The sequence below is a fragment of the Saimiri boliviensis genome, chromosome 18 (assembly GCF_048565385.1).
Source record: "Saimiri boliviensis isolate mSaiBol1 chromosome 18, mSaiBol1.pri, whole genome shotgun sequence".
NCBI classification, from domain to species: domain Eukaryota; kingdom Metazoa; phylum Chordata; class Mammalia; order Primates; family Cebidae; genus Saimiri; species Saimiri boliviensis.
In genome coordinates, this window is record NC_133466.1 from 27,121,565 (window position 1) to 27,138,967 (window position 17,403).

Here is a 17,403-nt window from a genome sequence, read left to right on the forward strand (position 1 = left end):
GGAGGTAGAGGTTACAGTGAGCTGAGATTGTGCCACTGTACACTCCAGCCTGGTGACAGGTGATGGAGAATCCATCTCAAAAACAAGCAAACAACCAACCAACAACAACAACAACCAGAAAATAACAAGGGATGGCAAGGATGCAGATAAATTGGAACTGGTATCTACTGTAGGTGAAAATGGAAATGATGCAGTCAATAAGAAAAGCAGTAGGTGGTTCCTTATTAAAATGAAATTCACAAAGAATACAGTAATTCCCTTCTAGGCATATACCCTAAAGAATTGAAAGCAAAAATTTTTTTCCCATTCTGTTGATTGCCGATTCACTCTAACGACTGTTTCTTTTGCCGTGCAGAAGCTGTGGAGTTTGATTAGGTCCCATTTGTCTATTTTGGCTTTTGTTGCCAATGCCCTTGGTGTTTTGGTCATGAAGTCCTTGCCTACGCCTATGTCCTGAATGGTTTTGCCTGGATTTTCTTCTAGGGTTTTTATGGTGTTAGGTCTGATGTTTAAGTCTTTAATCCATCTGGAGTTAATTTTAGTGTAAGATGTCAGGAAGGGGTCCAGTTTCTGCTTTCTGCACATGGCTAGCCAGTTTTCCAAACACCATTTATTAAACAGGGGGTCCTTTCCCCATTGCTTGTTTTTTTCAGGTTTGTCAAAAATCGGATGGTTGTAGATACATTGTGTTTCCTTCAAGGCCTCTGTTCTGTTCCATTGGTCTATATCTCTGTTTTGGTACCAGTACCATGCTGTTTTGATTACTGTAGCCTTGTAGTATAGTTTGAAGTCTGGTAGTGTGATGCCTCCTGCTTTACTCTTTTTGCTTAGAATTGACTTGACTATGCAGGGTCTCTTTTGTTTCCATATGAAGTTTAAGGTATTTTTTTCCAGTTCTGTGAAGAAGGTCATTGGTAGCTTGATGGGAATAGCATTGAATCTGTAAATTACTTTGGGCAGTATGGCCATTTTCACGATATTGATTCTTCCTAGCCATGAACATGGAATGTTTCTCCATCTGTTTGTGTCCTCTCTTACTTCGTTGAGCAGTGGCTTGTAGTTCTCCTTGAAGAGGTCCTTTATGTTCCTTGTTAGTTGTATTCCTAGGTATTTTATTCTCTTTGTAGCAATTGTGAATGGCAGTTCATTCTTGATTTGGCTCTCTTTAAGTCTGTTACTGGTGTATAGGAATGCTTGTGATTTTTGGACATTGATTTTGTACCCATCTGACAAGGGGCTGATATCCAGAATTTACAAAGAACTAAAACAGATCTACAAGAAAAAAACAAGCCCATTCAAAAGTGGGCAAAGGATATGAACAGACACTTTACAAAAGAAGACGTACAGGAGGCCAACAAACATATGAAAAAATGCTCATCATCACTGGTCATTAGAGAAAAGCAAATCAAAACTACATTGAGATACCATCTCATGCCAGTTACAATGGTGATCATTAAAAATTCTGGAGACAACAGATGCTGGAGAGGATGTGGAGAAATAGGAACACTTTTACACTGTTGGTGGGAGTGTAAATTAGTTCAACCGTTGTGGAAGACAGTGTAGTGATTCCTCAAGGACCTAGAAATAGAAATTCCATTTGACCCAGCAATCCCATTACTGGGTATATATCCAAAGGATTATAAATCATTCTACTATAAGGACACATGCACACGAATGTTCATAGCAGCACTGTTTACAATAGCAAAGACCTGGAACCAACCCAAATGCCCATCAATGATAGACTGGACAGGGAAAATGTGGTACATATATGCTATGGAATATTACGCAGCCATCAAAAACGATGAGTTTGTGTCCTTTGTAGGGACATGGATGAACATGGAAACCATCATTCTCAGCAAACTGACACAAGAGCAGAAAATCAAACACCACATATTCTCACTCATAGGTGGGTGTTGAACAATGAGAACACATGGACACAGGGAGGGGAGCACTACACACTGGGGTCTGTTGGTGGGAAATGGAGGAGGGATGGATGTGGGGAGGTGGGGAAGAGATAGCATGGGGAGAAATGTCAGATATAGGTGAAGGGGAGGAAGGCAGCAAATCACACTGCCATGTGTATACATATGGAACAATCTTGCATGTTTTTCACATGTATCCCAAAACATAAAATGCATTTAAAAAAAAAAAGAATTGAAAGCAAGGACTCAAACAGATACTTGTACATCTATGCTCATAGAAGTATTATTCACATAGTCAAAAGTTAGAAGCAATCCAAGTGTTTATCAACAAACAAGTAGATAAACAAAATGTGATATATACACAAAAAGGAATATTATTCAGCCTTAAAAAGGAAGGAAATTCTGACACATGCTATAACATGGACACACCTTGAAGACCTTATGCTAAGTGAAGTAAACCAGTCACCAAAGGGTAAATATTGGTTCCACTTACAGAAAGCATGTAGAGTAGTCACATTTAGAAAGACAGAAAGTAGAAAGGTGGTTTCCAGGGACTGAGTGACATGGGAAATTGGAAGTTAGTGTTTAATGGGTATGAGGTTTGAATTAGGAAAGATGAAATGGTTCTGGAGATGCATGGTGGTGTTAGTTGCACAACAATGGAGATGTATTTAACATTACCTAAGTGTTTACTTAAAAATGGTTAAAGTTGTTTGGGTGCAGTGGCTCACACCTGTAATCTCAGCACTTTGGGAGGCTGAGGCAGGCGAATAATGAAATCAGGAGATTGAGACTAGCCTGGCCAACATGGTGAAACCCCATCTTTACTAAAAATATACAAAATTAGCTGGTCATGGTGGCGGGTTGCTGTAATCCCAGCTACTCGGGAGACTGAGCCAGGAGAATCGCTTGAACCCAGGAGGCAGAGGTTGCAGTGAGCTGAGACTGTGCCACTGCACTCCAGCCTGGGCAACAGTGCAAGACTCTGTCTCAAAAAAAAAAAAAAAAAAAAAAAAAAAAAAAGTTTAAAGTGGTAAATTTTAGATTTAGGCATTTTGCATATTTTGCCATGGTAAAAATTTGTTTATATCTTGTCATGTAAGGAATCAAACGTTTTGTAAATTGTTGAAAGAGAAAATAGGAATGGGAGATGGGAAAGGAACATGAGATGGACCCTTGACCTACCACTTTTAAAAGGAAGATGTTACTTTTATCCTGAAGAATAATATTTTCTCCAGGTTTGCATCAATACTCCATTTAGTTAGCTAGGCCTGTAGTTGTTTTCAATGCATTTTCACTGCAGGTTTTAGGACTATCATTGCCACCTTTGAAATCTGTGTACACAGATCGTGGTAAGTCTCATTCTCTCATTTTATGAGTCAGGGTTCTTCATTAATTTAGGAAATTGTTTGTTCAATAAAGACCAATATTATTTGATAATGGTCTCTGAATCCCCTGGATTATGGCAGGGATTTTACTTTGTAATAATCTCCCATGAGAACTGGTCAAACAGCTGTGAAGGCAAGAGAGAGCTACGAGGGGGCAATCATATTCTTCAAAGCAGAGCAACAAGAGAGCGACACTGATCAAAATGAATCTTTTCTGCATTTCGCTGGTAAGTTCCTTTATTTGTACCATTTATGTTCTCATTTTAATTTTACTGTGTCAAATAAAAGGAATGAAATTGGGATATATTCTAAACTTCCTATGTGATGATCTTAATACATTTAATAATCTCAGAAAGTTCACATCAAAAGGAAGAGTGAGAAAGGATGCTTTCATTAAAGCACTTAAGCCAACTCTACTCAAAGACAAGCATCAATTACTAGTTATTTAGCATTTGATACTGAATTTTGAGTATAATATTTTGTGAACAGTATTTTTGAGAAATAGTTTGCTTCTGTTTGTTATGAGTATGAGAAAAAAAAAATTGCAAAATATGCAGGCTTTGTGTAGCTTCCTTTGCTTTGAGACATCCCAGGAATCAACATTACTTCTTTGTTCTTTGAGTGATGAATTTCTTTCAATGTTGGCTTGGTTAAACCTCCATGGAGGTTTTGTAAGTTGCACCACACTGTAAATGCAAGGTACAGTAGATTAATCCAGTCCTGGAGATATGCTTACTCGACGGTATAAGTACCTCTCAAATTCATTTTCACATTATTAATTTTTTTTTTCCTTATTCCGAAGTGGATCCGTGAAAGTTATCAGGTAGTCATGGATGTGAAAATACTTTATAACTCTAACCTGCAGTTGTGACCATCTGCCAATGCTTAAAAATGGATTTCAAAAATAATTTTATTCATTTCTATCTGTGTTTACAGCAGGGCATTATGTCTATTCCTTGGTTTTTCAAGATGTTGATGGGAGATCCCTCTCATTTGGGAAAATAAAATGGTGTACTTCTGATGTTTGTTTTCTTTTCAAATTGCACATAAGATTAACGTAAGCGGTAGAGATGGTGCTGACATACGTTGTGATACCTAAACAGGAGGCATTTTAAGCCAAGGTATCGGATTTAATCTTAGAGCATCTTGAAAAATAAAATGCAATTGTGAATTGTAAGAGGCTGAATCATCGAGTTCTTGTTGCCTATATAGTCCAATTTACAAAATAACTGCCAGCTCTCTACTTTGCTTTGTGCCATATAAATCTGACGGCAGAAATCCCATTTCAGGTGATTTAAGTGGTATTGTGCATACTTTGCTAGTTGATCTAAAAGAGCTAGATGTGGTTTCTATGAATATACTTCCCATGGAAATAGTCAGTAGAGCACCAAAGATGATTGCATTCTGAAATCATTTTGAATGGTAATATAATCAGTATGCCAATGTTTCTATAGCATAGCATGGTTCAACATGGTGTGACATACGTTTGCAATGCTGCTGCTAAAGACATATAACCATATAATGAGCTTGATTGTCTGATATAGGGAAGGGAGCACTTGCTTGAAAAGGAGTGCCTCAAAGTCCTGGCGCATGGATTCAATATGACTGTAACATTTTTCTATCTGTTAAAGTTGTCCTTAAGAAGTTGCTTGCTCAGAAACATAATATATTAGACGAAACCATCAAGAATCCTGGTCTTTTGTTGAATCATTGCAAAGTTTATGTTATCAAATTCAATTGCTTTAATAAGAAAATGTGTACAAGGTACTTGGAAAAAAAAACATTATCTTAGTTTTTTTAATTTCTTCTTGTGGAATAAATATGCAGAATAATTTAGCATAGATTCTCAGCCAGGGTGTTGTGACACCCTACTGTGCTGTTATAAGCTTTGAAGAAGGGGTGGGGTTGCAGCTCTTGCCAGGATTTTATGCAAAATCCAAAACATATTTTATCTATGCCTGTAGGAATTGGAACATATTGGACATTGCATTTAAGAAAAGAGAAGAAAACCACTGATTTAGTGGAAAGATTTCTGAATTTTAAAGAATGAAAGTATATGTAAATACACTGACCTTTAAATCTCTGGGAAGCAGGTTATTTTAAACAATATGTGTCACATAAAGATTACCACTAACGAGAGAATTTAAGAGTTAAACATCTCTTATTTAAGTGTAGGGGAAAATTGTAAATCTTTTAGTGAATGGGGTTTTTAAGAGAAATATAAAGTTGGAAACTTAATGAACTACCCATTCTGAACGAAGGATACTATAAATAATCCATTAACGGTGATTGCTATTATTTTGGATCTATAAACTTGAAATGGGCTCTATCTTTCAAAAAGGAGGCAGAAATACCCTTTTATATATGCCACTCTGACTCCACATTTTTTCTTAGAGTTTTACGCGGTGATGAGGCTTTTAGAAAACGTCCTCATTTGAACCCCAGTGATTTTTCTTGTTGAGCTCATCATATAGTAACTGCATTTAACATGTTTTTGTAACCCATGAGGTTACAAATCAATTATCTCTGCACAATTTCTTCAATAATTTGCAATGCTGTCTCTGTCTTTATTTGGACTCTTTATTCTATCCCATTGGTTTATTTCTATCTCTTTCCTTTTACTTGTTCTTTTAAATACCTATTGAGATATTAATAATTGTACTGCCAAGTAGATGTCTTACTCAGAAGAATATCCTGCTCCCCATTTGTCCTTATTCAAAGTTTGGATTTTGTCTTTTTTTAAAAAATATAAACCTAGGTTCATATTATCAAATTATCTGAAAATCTTCAATGGGATTTTGACTGAAATGAATTTGAATTTTATACCATTTTTAGGGGAAACTGACTTCATTATAGTGTTAGGTCTTTTCATCCACAAACATAGATAATTCTTTATTCAATACTTTCATAGCCTTTAATAATTTTTTATAATTTTCCCTATGATAGCTTACACATCTTTTGTTAAATTTATTGTTAGGGATCTAAAAATTTTGGATGCCGTTGTGAATGTTTTTACCAAGTTTATTTATGCTGACTTAGAGATACATTGTTTAGTATGTTGATATCCAAATAAATAATTTTGCTGATCTTAAAGAATTCTGATAGATACCTTGTGGTTTTCTCAGATTTTCTGTGCAAATAATCTATAAATTATTCCCTTCTTTAGCATTTATATTAGTCTCAACTTCTTTATCATCCATAATATTGACAGGTAAGAATGCTATGATAGCAGTCATCCTACTCTCATTTCTGATGCTCATATAATTATTTATAATTTAGTTTTCATGGGGAAATTTGTGTTAAATAACCCTATTCAGGTTAAGTAAGTCCTGTCTTTTCCCATTTGCTAAGATTTTGATGTGAGTAAACATTAAAAATTTTCAAGTGCCTTAAATATTTATTTAGATGAACTTCCTTTTAAATATTTTAATGTATATTTAAATATTAAAGCATTCTTGCATTTGTATATTAAAACACTGATTGGTCATAATGTGGTTTTAGATGCACTATTTGATTTTGTTGATACTTTACTTAGGATTAAGAAAACTATGGGCCTGTAATCTCAGGGCTTTGGGAGGACAAGGTGGGTGGATCACCAGAAGTCAGGAGTTTGAGACCAACCTGGCCAATGTAGTGAAACTCTGTCTTTACTGAAAATACAAAAAATTAGCTGGGCATGGTGGCAGGCACCTGTAATCCCAGCTGCTAGGGAGGCAGAGGCAGGAGAATCGTTTAAACCCGGAAGGTGGTTTCAGTGAGCCAAGATCACACCATTGCACTCCAGCCTGGGCAACAAAAGCAAAACTCCATCTCAAAACAAACAAAACAAACAAACAAGAAAAAAGAAGCAAAACAACAACAACAAAAAAACAAAGTATGTTAATACTTAAAATTGATGTTTGTTTCCTTTCAATACATCTTCCAACCTTTTAGCCCTGTGTTTCATGTGTTTTCTATCCTTCTATGCTGCACCCTAAGTGAACTCAGCATTTTCTAATTCTCTCTTATGAAAGGTCTAGAGTTCGTGCCAATTTTTGATTATTTAATATAAGTTTCTGTGATTATATTACTCATTTTCAAGATGTTGTAATTTTTCTTTGTTCCTATTTAATGATTTCCGTTTTGGTTTCATCATAAATTATTCCTCTTTAATCAAATATTACTTTTTCATTTAGCTCTTTGAAGATTAGAAATATTCTTTCTTATATTATCTCTCCATCTGTTTTATGATTTTAATTTCATCTGGAATGAAATGGTTTAATTTTCTGATTGTCAATTCGGTTGGCTCTCTTTCTCAGCATTTTATCTCTTCATATGCTTTGGATAATTTAGAATCACAACTCTTCTATTTCCCCCCCCCCCTCTCTCTCTCTCTCTCTCTCTCTCTCTCTCTCTCATGTTTCTCTGATGCCCCAATTAAAAACCAGAGCTGCTCCAGAGATCTCACTCCAAGCCAATATATGAACTATTCCTGATATAGACACTAAACCATTGGTATATTCTGTTTTATATCCTGTTTTTCTGGCCATGTTGTTGAATTTTGCTTTTCAGTTCCATGGCTTCCTATAAGCAAGAGCCCTAGCAGCTGTTGGCAGAAGTTTTTTTCAGATCCCTTTCAACCACTGCTACTATAGACCCTGTATTTCCATCATGGAGCTTGCCTTATGTAGAGGACATATATTGTATGCTACCCCTCAGGATTTAAGATCTGCCTGATGTTGTCTGTTTTTGAGTGGAAGCTTTATGTGTCTAAAGCTTTAGTTTCACTACTTTGGGTTTCTCTTATGTTTCCCTCATGTTTATGTATTTTAGAGTACACATTACTTACTTAGTTCTTCATCATTTTCCCAGTAGTTTGGGATGTGTTTGGAACAGGGGTTACTTAAAAAAGGAAACAGCAAATTATATTGGCTGAAAGTTCTAAAGACAGACAAGGCATCCAGTCTTCCCTTTACTTACATGTTAATACACCTAGAATATTTCAATATACTAAGCATATACTGTATACCTCTCTCTTTTAAGACTGCTTCTAGATAATGTCATAACTAGATAATTCTATCTTTCAAAAAAGTCAGTTTAATAAGTTTGCTTACCAAACACAAACAAGTTACAATATATTACACAATGGTTTTAAATCCAAACACATGTATTTTAAATTCATTTTTCCATACAAGGACAAAAATGAATAATATTTTCAATATCGATGTTCTAAACATTAATTCCTTGACTGTATTTGTAAAATATTTTTGCTATTTCAAAGCATACCTTGTATTTATTTTATCCTTATATCTCCTTGGTAAGGTGAATGAAACTGCTGTGTGTGTGTGTGTGTGTGTGTGTGTGTGTGTGTGTGTTGCAGTGTATATCATTTGCCCTTGATTTTTTTTTCAAATTGTTTAAATTTTTATAGGTACACAGTAGATACATTTATTTATGGAGTACATGAGATGATTTGATACAGACATACAATGTGAAGTAAGCACATCATGGAGAATGGGGTATCCATCCCCTCAAACATTTGTTCTTTGAGTTAAAAACAACCCAGTCACACTCTTTAAATTATTTTAAAATGTGATTAAGTTATTGTTGACCATGGTCTACCTATTGTGCTGTCAAATAGTAGGTTGTATTCATTCTTTCTATTTTTTTGTGTGTCTGCTAACCATCCGCAGCTTACCCCCAGCATCCCACTACTGTTCCTATTCTCTGGTAACCATCCTTCTAATCTCTATGTCCATGAGTCTGGTTGCTTTGGTTTTTAGATCCCACAAGTAACTGAGAACATGCAATGTTTGTCTTTCTTTGCCTGGATTATTTCACTTAGTATAATCACTTCCAGTTCCATTTATGTTGTTGCGAATGACTGGATTTCATTCTTTTTTATGGCTGAACTGTACTCCGTTGTGTTTATGTACCACATTTTCTTTATCCATTCATCTGTTGATAGACACTTAGCTTGCACCCAAATCTTAGGTTGTATCAGTGCTGCAACAAATGTTGGAGAACAAATATCTGTTTGATACACTGTTGTCCTTTTTGCGAGGTATATAACCAGGAGTGAAATTGCTGGATCATATGGTAGCTCAATTTTTAGGTTTTTAGGGAACCTCCAAACGGTTCTCCTTAGTGGTTGTACTGATTTATATTCCCACCAACAGTCTACAAGTGTTCCTTGTTCTCCATATCTTCACCAGAATTTGAAAGTGTCTGTCTTTTGGTTATAAGCCATTTTAACAGTGGTGAGATAATATCTCATTGTAGTTTTGATTTGCATTTCTCTGATGATCAATGATGTTGAGCACTTTTACATAAGCCTGTTTGCCATTTGTATGTCTTCTTTTGAGAAATGTCTGTTCAAATCTTTTGCTCATTTTTGATCAGATTATTAGACCTTTTCCTACAGAGTTGTTTGAGTTCCATGTATATTCTAGTTATTAATCCCATATTTGATGGATATTATGCAAATGTCTTCTCCCGTTCTGAGGGGTGTTTCTTCACTTTGTTGATTGTATCTTTTGCTGTACAGGAGCTTTTTAACATGTGATCCCACTTGTCTAGTTTTGCTTTGGTTGCCTATACTTGTGGGGGATTGCTCAAGAAATCCTTTCCCAGACCAATGTTTTGAAGATTTTTCCTAATGTTTTCTTGTAGTTTCCTAGTTTGAGGTCTTAGATTTAAGTGTTGAACCCCTTTTGATTTTATTTTCTATGGTAATAGATGGAGGCCTAATTTCGTTATTCTGCATATGAACATTTAGTTTTTCTGGCACTATTTATTGAAGAGACTGTCTTTTCCTCAGTGTATGTTCTTCACAGCTTTGTCAATAATGAGTTCACTGTAGGTGTGCCAGTGTGTTTCTGGGTTCTCTATTATGTTAGAATGGTCTATGTGTCTGGGTTTTTTTTCTGACTTTTTTTTTTAAATTATACTTTAAGTTATGGGGTACATTTGCAGAATGTGCAGCTTTGTTACACAGGCATACATGTGCCATGGTGGTTTGCTGCATCCATAAATCCATCATCTGCATTAGGTATTTCTCCTAATGCTATCCCTACCCCGTCCTCCACTTCCCAACAGGCCCCAGTGTGTGATGTTCCCTTCCCTATGTCCATGAGTTCTCATTGTTCAGCTCCCACCTATGAGTGAGAACATGCTGTGTTGTTAATTTGCCGAGAATAATGGTTTCCAGCTTCATCCATGTCCCTGCAAAGAATATAAACTCATCCTTTTCTATGGTTGCATAGTTTGTGCCACATTTTCATTATCCAGTCTATCATTGCTGGGCATTTGGGTTGGTTCCAAGTCTTTGCTATTGTGAACAGTGCTGCAGTAAACATACATGTGCATGTATCTTTATAGTAGAGTGATTTATAATCCATTGGATATATAACCAGTAATGGGATTGCTGGGTCAAATGGTATTTCTAGTTCTAGATTTTTGAGGAATCACCACACACTCTTCCACAATGCTTGAACTAGTTTACACTCCCACCAACAGTGTAAAAGCATTTCTATTTCTCCATATCCTCTCCAGCACCTGTTGTTTCCTGACTTTTTAATGATCGGCATTCTAACTGGCGAGAGATGGTATCTCAGTGTGGTTTTGATTTGCATTTCTCTAATGACCAGTGATAGCATTTTTTCATGTCTATTGGCTGCATAAATATGTTTTTTTGAGAAGTGTCTGTTCAAATCCTTCAGCCACTTTTTGATGTTTTGTTTAAGTTCTTTGTAGATTCTGGATATTAGCCCTTTGACAGATGGATAGATTGCAAAAATTTTCTCCCATTCTGCAGGTGGCCTGTTTACTCTAATTATAGTTTATTTTGCTGTGCAGAAGCTCTTTGGTTAAATTAGATCTCATTTGTCAATTTTGGCTTTTCTTGCTATTGCTTTTGGTGTTTTAGTCATGAAGCCTTTGCCTATGCCTATGTCCTGAATGGTATTGCCTATTTTTTTCTTCTAGGGTTTTTATGGTTTTAGGTCTTACATTTAAGTCTTTAATCCATCTTGAGTTAATTTTTATATCAGGTGTGATTATCCAGTTTTATATAATTTTTATATCCAGTTTTTATATAATTTTTATATCCAGTTTCAGTTTTCCGCATATGGCTGGCCAGTTCTTTGAACTTAATGTCTTAAACATGCCTCTTGAGGAATTCCCTCATTGTGTGCCTGTTTCCACAACATTTAGAATCATGTTTAAATTCTCGGTTCTATAATAATGGTGGGAATAATAATTCCTGGCTGTGTAATAATTCTTGGCTTTACTGTATTGTTCAGTGTTGAAAATTAGCATACCGTAAACTCTTAATCCCTATGCCCAGGATAATTTAAAGTACTATGTAAATATGGGTGGATAAATTAGGTATCTTTTCAAGGAAAATAATTATTTTGTTATTCCTTGACTCACAGATCTTTGTATTGCAGGAAGGCTCTATGGATAGCTTATATGAGCCGATCCCAGAGCAAATGGCTAACTCAGAAAGCATGTCTGGAAGAACTGATTCTCCTATCCCACCCTTTGGAGAGAGTGAACAATCACCTAACAGTCTCTTCACGGTGAGTGAAGCATTGACTTGAGTGAATTTTTTTCTCTACTATATATTTAGAATCTATTGCTCAGTGATACCTATTAATACAGCAAAAATTCACTGTTCTCAGAAACTTATTAATTTTCCTTTAGTTCCTGATTTTCTCTTTCTTGTTGTCTTTTTTATGAGTTGGGGTCCTTATTGTGAACTAACATTTACTGAATGTGCAATAGATGATTATATAGTTAACCCAATCCCCAAAGAAACTTTAGGACTATGAATAATTATATTATTTTCCATATTTGAAAATTGCAAGAAAGAAAGGCAAGATAAGCTGCTAAAGGCTATAAACTGTTAAGTGTTAAAGTTGACATTTAAACAGGTATGTGTCTGAATCAGTAGTTTCTGGTAAACCACGTGTTGGAGGGGAGATCTAGATTTATAGCATTTTTCAGTTTCCATGGTGTAAATGCCTCACCACGGCAAATTTCAAGCTGCTCATGGTTTAACTACGGGTTTGCAATATCTGAATATTTAGTTAATAATTATCTCAAGTGCTGATTCTGGCACATCACTGGCTGCTTTCAAAGTTTATGTTCTAACCACTGTAATAAATTGTTTTTTGAATTTACGAATACACACCATCATTTCTAAAAGGTAAGTGTTACAAAAATGCAAATGCAAATTGTTTTGTGAATTATGTTTAAAATTACTAGAGATAGAGTTCTCTGCATTATACAAAATCGTACCTGTCCCTCCTATTTAACAGTGCTGGCTAATCTAACTCTTAGGCAATTGAACTGTATTTAAAATACAGTCGACCCTTGAACAACATGGGTTCAAGCTGTGCAGGTCCACTTACACGCAGATTTTCTTTCACCCCTGCCACAACTCCTCCTATTTGTCCCCCTCCTCAGCCTGCTCAATGTGAAGATGACAAGGATAAAGACCTTTATGATGATCCACTTCCACTTCGTGAATAATAAATGTATTTTCTCTTCCTCATGTTCTTAATAACATTTTCTTTTCTCTAGCTTGCTTTCTTGTAAAATACAATGTGTGTGTGTGTGTGTGTGTGTGTGTGTGTGTATCATACGAACTATGTATTGATTGACTATGTTATCAGTAAGACTTCCAGTCAATAGTAGGCTGTTAGTAGTTACACTTCTGGGGAGTCAAAAGTTATATGAAAATTTTGGACTGCAAGGGGTGTCAGCAACTCTAACCTCCATGTTGTTAAAGGGCCAACTATAATTTAATACATATAAACTTCTTTTACTTGTGTTGTGGCTCAGGAGAATACAAAATAGCCTATGTCTACTAAAGATAAACAACATCTCTATATTTACAGATTTAGATGCCACTTCCTGCCCTTATAATCACACTTTTCCTGATAACACAAAAAATAATATTAATTATCATTTATTCAATGCCTTATTTTTGTAAGGTAATATATGTATACATGAAATTATTTATGTTATTCTCACAACTTAGGGAGTTGTGAGATTTTAGAGAGATATAGAAATCTCTCCGATTTTCTTTTTCAAAATGTTCTCTTTCAGAATTTCTCAAAATATTGAAAAATTTTAAATAACTTGCCCTCTCAAAAAGAGAATGCCCCAGGATTCAAACTCAGATCTTTTTTGCTTTAGGGGAAGAATAACAACAAATTACTTTTAAGTTTTGTACTTACCTTCACACATACCTATTTTGTTCTTTGAGTACATTAAAAATGGCTTATTATCGTAGCTTTCAGAGTTTAGATTTCTTAGAAACTTAGAACAACTAGAAAGCAATGTTGGAAAGCAAGTTTAACATTAAGTCCCAGTAACTTAAAAAACATTCAAAAATATTTTTTAATGCAGTGGAAACTCTTCCCTTAATCTTACACCTTTTTGAATATCCCTAAGATGTTGGTGTTGCTAGATATGCATAAGAGGAGCTTATATTTTGTACATATTAATGTAAGAGAAATAAACCATACATATGGAGGCTGTCAACTGACACTGCAAATTGTTTATAAGCATTTTCACTCTGTAATTAAAAAGAAAAATTGTATAGGCTGAAGAGCCTGAAGACATTTTCTTAAATGTGTGAGTTTAGTAAATATGTATAAAAAACAAACTCTTTCATGGCCAACTAGTCTACTAAAATTTTTTCAAACTTCATTTATATTGCAAAAGTAGACAAGAATAATAAAAACATGATTTAAATTGCTATAGTTCTCTCTCTCTCTCTGTAATTTGTCAACATTTAATAAAAAAAAATGTATAAATACAAACATGTATGTATATGTACATACTGAAAAGTCAGTTCAATCCTTGATTTCACCTTTCAGTCATTGAATTATGCCATTTCAAATTATTATTGACACTATATTCCTAATGAAAATTATTTCACAGATTAGATAAATAAAATCAGGTTTTTAATAATGAAATCAAAATATTTTAAGTATCTGCTTTCTTAGTATCCCTAGTTAATAGTTTGGAGCTTACCTAAATTTCCCTCTCAGCCTTTGAAGAACAGATTTTTTTCCTTTTCTTCTGGTATTGGTGCTTCCTTCACAACTCTTGACATAAAGAAACAAAAAAGTTTTGAACCAGATTTAACAGTACCAAAAAAAAAGATCATTCCTTTTGAACTGGCTCTTAAGAAATACTTTGAAATCATCCCTAAAGCTAATGGAGTTATGGCTCAAGCTCCCAGTCCTTAATCCAGGTGTTTGTAACCTTCCCAGAGATGAGAAGTACTCACACAATTTCTGGAGTCAACCTGGCAATACAGCTGTTTGTTACAGAGGAAACTATAGCCCATAAGAAAAACAATGTCAGTTGCCACCTGAATTGAAAAGGAAAATCAAAATGAGAGAAGAATCCTTGGCTTTTGGCTTTCCTTATGAAATATATTATTTATTCATACTTATTAGGAATTTTACCCTTTGGATATCACTGCTTTGAACATGGTGGGAGTCCTATAGATGAATGAACGTAAGACCATAAATATTCTCAAAGGAGATGATCCAGTGTAGCCCATATGTGCAATTATGGGTAGTAGAGGTATTGGACAGAAATAATTTTATTGGGGGGTTTTAAATGAAGAATATCATACATCATCATAAATATCTAGTTTGTATCTTAATTCGAGTTACAGGAAGAGTCAATAATGAAAAGCTCATCCAAAGAGAAACCAATTTAAGGTATGGAATATTATTAAATGTTTAAAGAGGAATAGTAAGTGATCCACTTGCAGTGTATTAGGGAAGGCATAAAGTTTTGGAGGACAGCTACCAAAAACTAGTGGGAGTGAACAAGCACACGGCCAAATAAATGTGCCAAAAAATTAAATAAATTAACATATTAACCTAAGTACTGATCATTACATTATGTTATTTTCAATGTTGCATGTAACTGCTTGATTGTGTATCTATTTTAGTACCTCCTGTGTCTGAAGCTAATAGAGTATTTGAATTAGAAAAAGCATGAGAATGCTATGGTTTGAATGTCTCTCATAAAGTTCATGTGTTGGAAATTTAATCCCCAGTCCAATCATATTGACAGGTGGGACCTTTAAGAAGTGATTAATAGATCATGAGGGCTCTACTCTCACAAATGGACTAATGTTGTTATCATGAGAGTGAGTTTGTTATCGAGAGTGGGTTTGTTATAAAACCAAGTTTGGCCCTCTCTCGTTCTCTTTGTCTTGACCTCTATGCCCTTTTGCTTTCTGCCATGCAATGACACAGTAAGAAGGTCCTCAAAATGTGGCCCCTCTGTCTTGGACTTCTCAGCTTTCAGAACTGTGAGCCAGTAAATTCCTGTTTGCTATAAATTACCCAGTCTCAGGTATTCTCTTATAGCAACACAAAACAGATTAAAACAGAGAACATAAAATGTTTATACCTCTGCCAGTTTGGGGTTAACTGGATCAGGCCTGAATTATCTGACTTGCTGTTTGTATTGATTGAAGTAAGTAAATAATTGTCAATTTTTCACTTCATTTTGTATCTCATAAATTAAATTGATAGAAAATTTGAGCCTTTTAAAAAATGTGCTTAAACTTGGGTCAAAGGCAATGTTCCTATTATTTATGTCTTGTGCATAGTGGTCATTCAATAAATATTTGTAAGCTGAATAAACGGATCAGTGAAGGTTCATTACTCAAGCTAAAGAAAGTCTTAGTAATAGTGGAGAGCCAATGATGCAGCGGATAAAATTGTCAGCTTTGGAGTCGAGCAGTTATGGATTCTCTTTCTAGCTCTGTCACTTAGATGCTCTGTGACCTTGGAAAGTTGCTTAAAGTCTTGGAATCTCCATTTCCTTATGCTATAGAATGAGGTGAATAATGTTCTGTATAAATTTGCTAAATTCAAATGTGGAAAACAGAATCTACTCTTGCTACTATAAGCAGGCAGGATTCAGCACAGAAGTTAGAGAACCCTCAGAAGGGCTGATTTTCACACTCTAGAGTAGGGACCGAAAATCATAGCCTGAGGCAGCCTGTAATTGTACTGTGCATAAGCTAAAAATAGCTTTTACATTTTTTAAAGTATCTTTAAAAACAGGAACAAAATTAAGGGAGACAATAAAATGCAGCAGAAACTGTATCTCACAAACTTAAATATTTCTGACTTTGCACAGAAAAACTTTGCTAGCCCCTGCCCTAGAGCTACACTGTACAACCACAGGTGGCAATTGAGTACTTGAAAAGTGGCTAGTCCACATGAAAAGGATGAGTTCCTGTCCTTTGCAGGGACATGGATGAAGCTGGAAACCATCATTCTCAGCAAACTAACACAACCAAACGCCACATGTTCTCACTCGTAAGTGGGAGTAGAACAATGAGAACACAGGGAGGGAACATCACACACTGGGCCCGTTGGGGGATGGGGGGCTAGGGGAAGGATAGCATTAGAAATACCTAATGTAGATGACAGGGTGATGGATCCAGCAAACCACCATGGCACGTGTATACCATGTAACAAACCTGCACGTTCTGCATCTGCCCAGACCTTAAAGTGTAATCATAATTTTTTTAAAAAAGTGACTAGTCCAAATGCAGATAGACAGTAAGTGTAAAATGTATGTTTTAAAGACTTCATATGAAAAAATGAGTAAACTATAGGTTATTAATAATTCCATAATGATAATTCATTGAAATTATAATATTTGATATATACAAGGTAAAAATGAAATTTTGCTCATTCCCTTTAACATGGCTACTAGACATGGTCTCCACTTTTACATTCCACTTTCCAAATTTCACATGAATTCAAATAGTCGGCCAAGTCCAAGTCGTATCTGCTATCCAAGCTTTGCAGGAATGCATATGATGTGGTTTTTAGCCTTCTGGCTTTTGCATAAAGACACACCAGAAGGTAGGTGGGGAGTGTTAAGGGGAACTCTACTAGGCCCACCACTCTTCGCCCCCAGGGTCTTTAATCCTTATTGTAGCTGGTGTAACTACACTCAACACAAAATGCACACACACACAAACAGTGCCCTTTCACCACTGGAACTCCTTTGCAGTGTACATGAAGGATGCCTGGCTTTCAGAAGGTGGC

At 35.4% G+C, this 17,403-nt stretch overlaps 1 protein-coding gene across 5 annotated transcripts in view; it reads left to right on the forward strand.

The window, feature by feature from the left end:
* The window catches only part of SAMSN1 (SAM domain, SH3 domain and nuclear localization signals 1), a 330,513-nt gene that overhangs the window by 174,009 nt on the left and 139,101 nt on the right, over nt 1–17,403 (forward strand). For 4 of the 5 annotated variants that reach the window (XM_074389483.1, XM_074389480.1, XM_074389481.1 and 1 more), the window contains one exon: nt 11,740–11,871. In XM_074389483.1, the coding sequence (XP_074245584.1) occupies nt 11,740–11,871 (132 nt within the window). Of the gene's footprint in view, nt 1–11,739; nt 11,872–17,403 lie in introns of those variants that run through there. The other variant, XM_074389482.1, reaches the window with a different exon arrangement.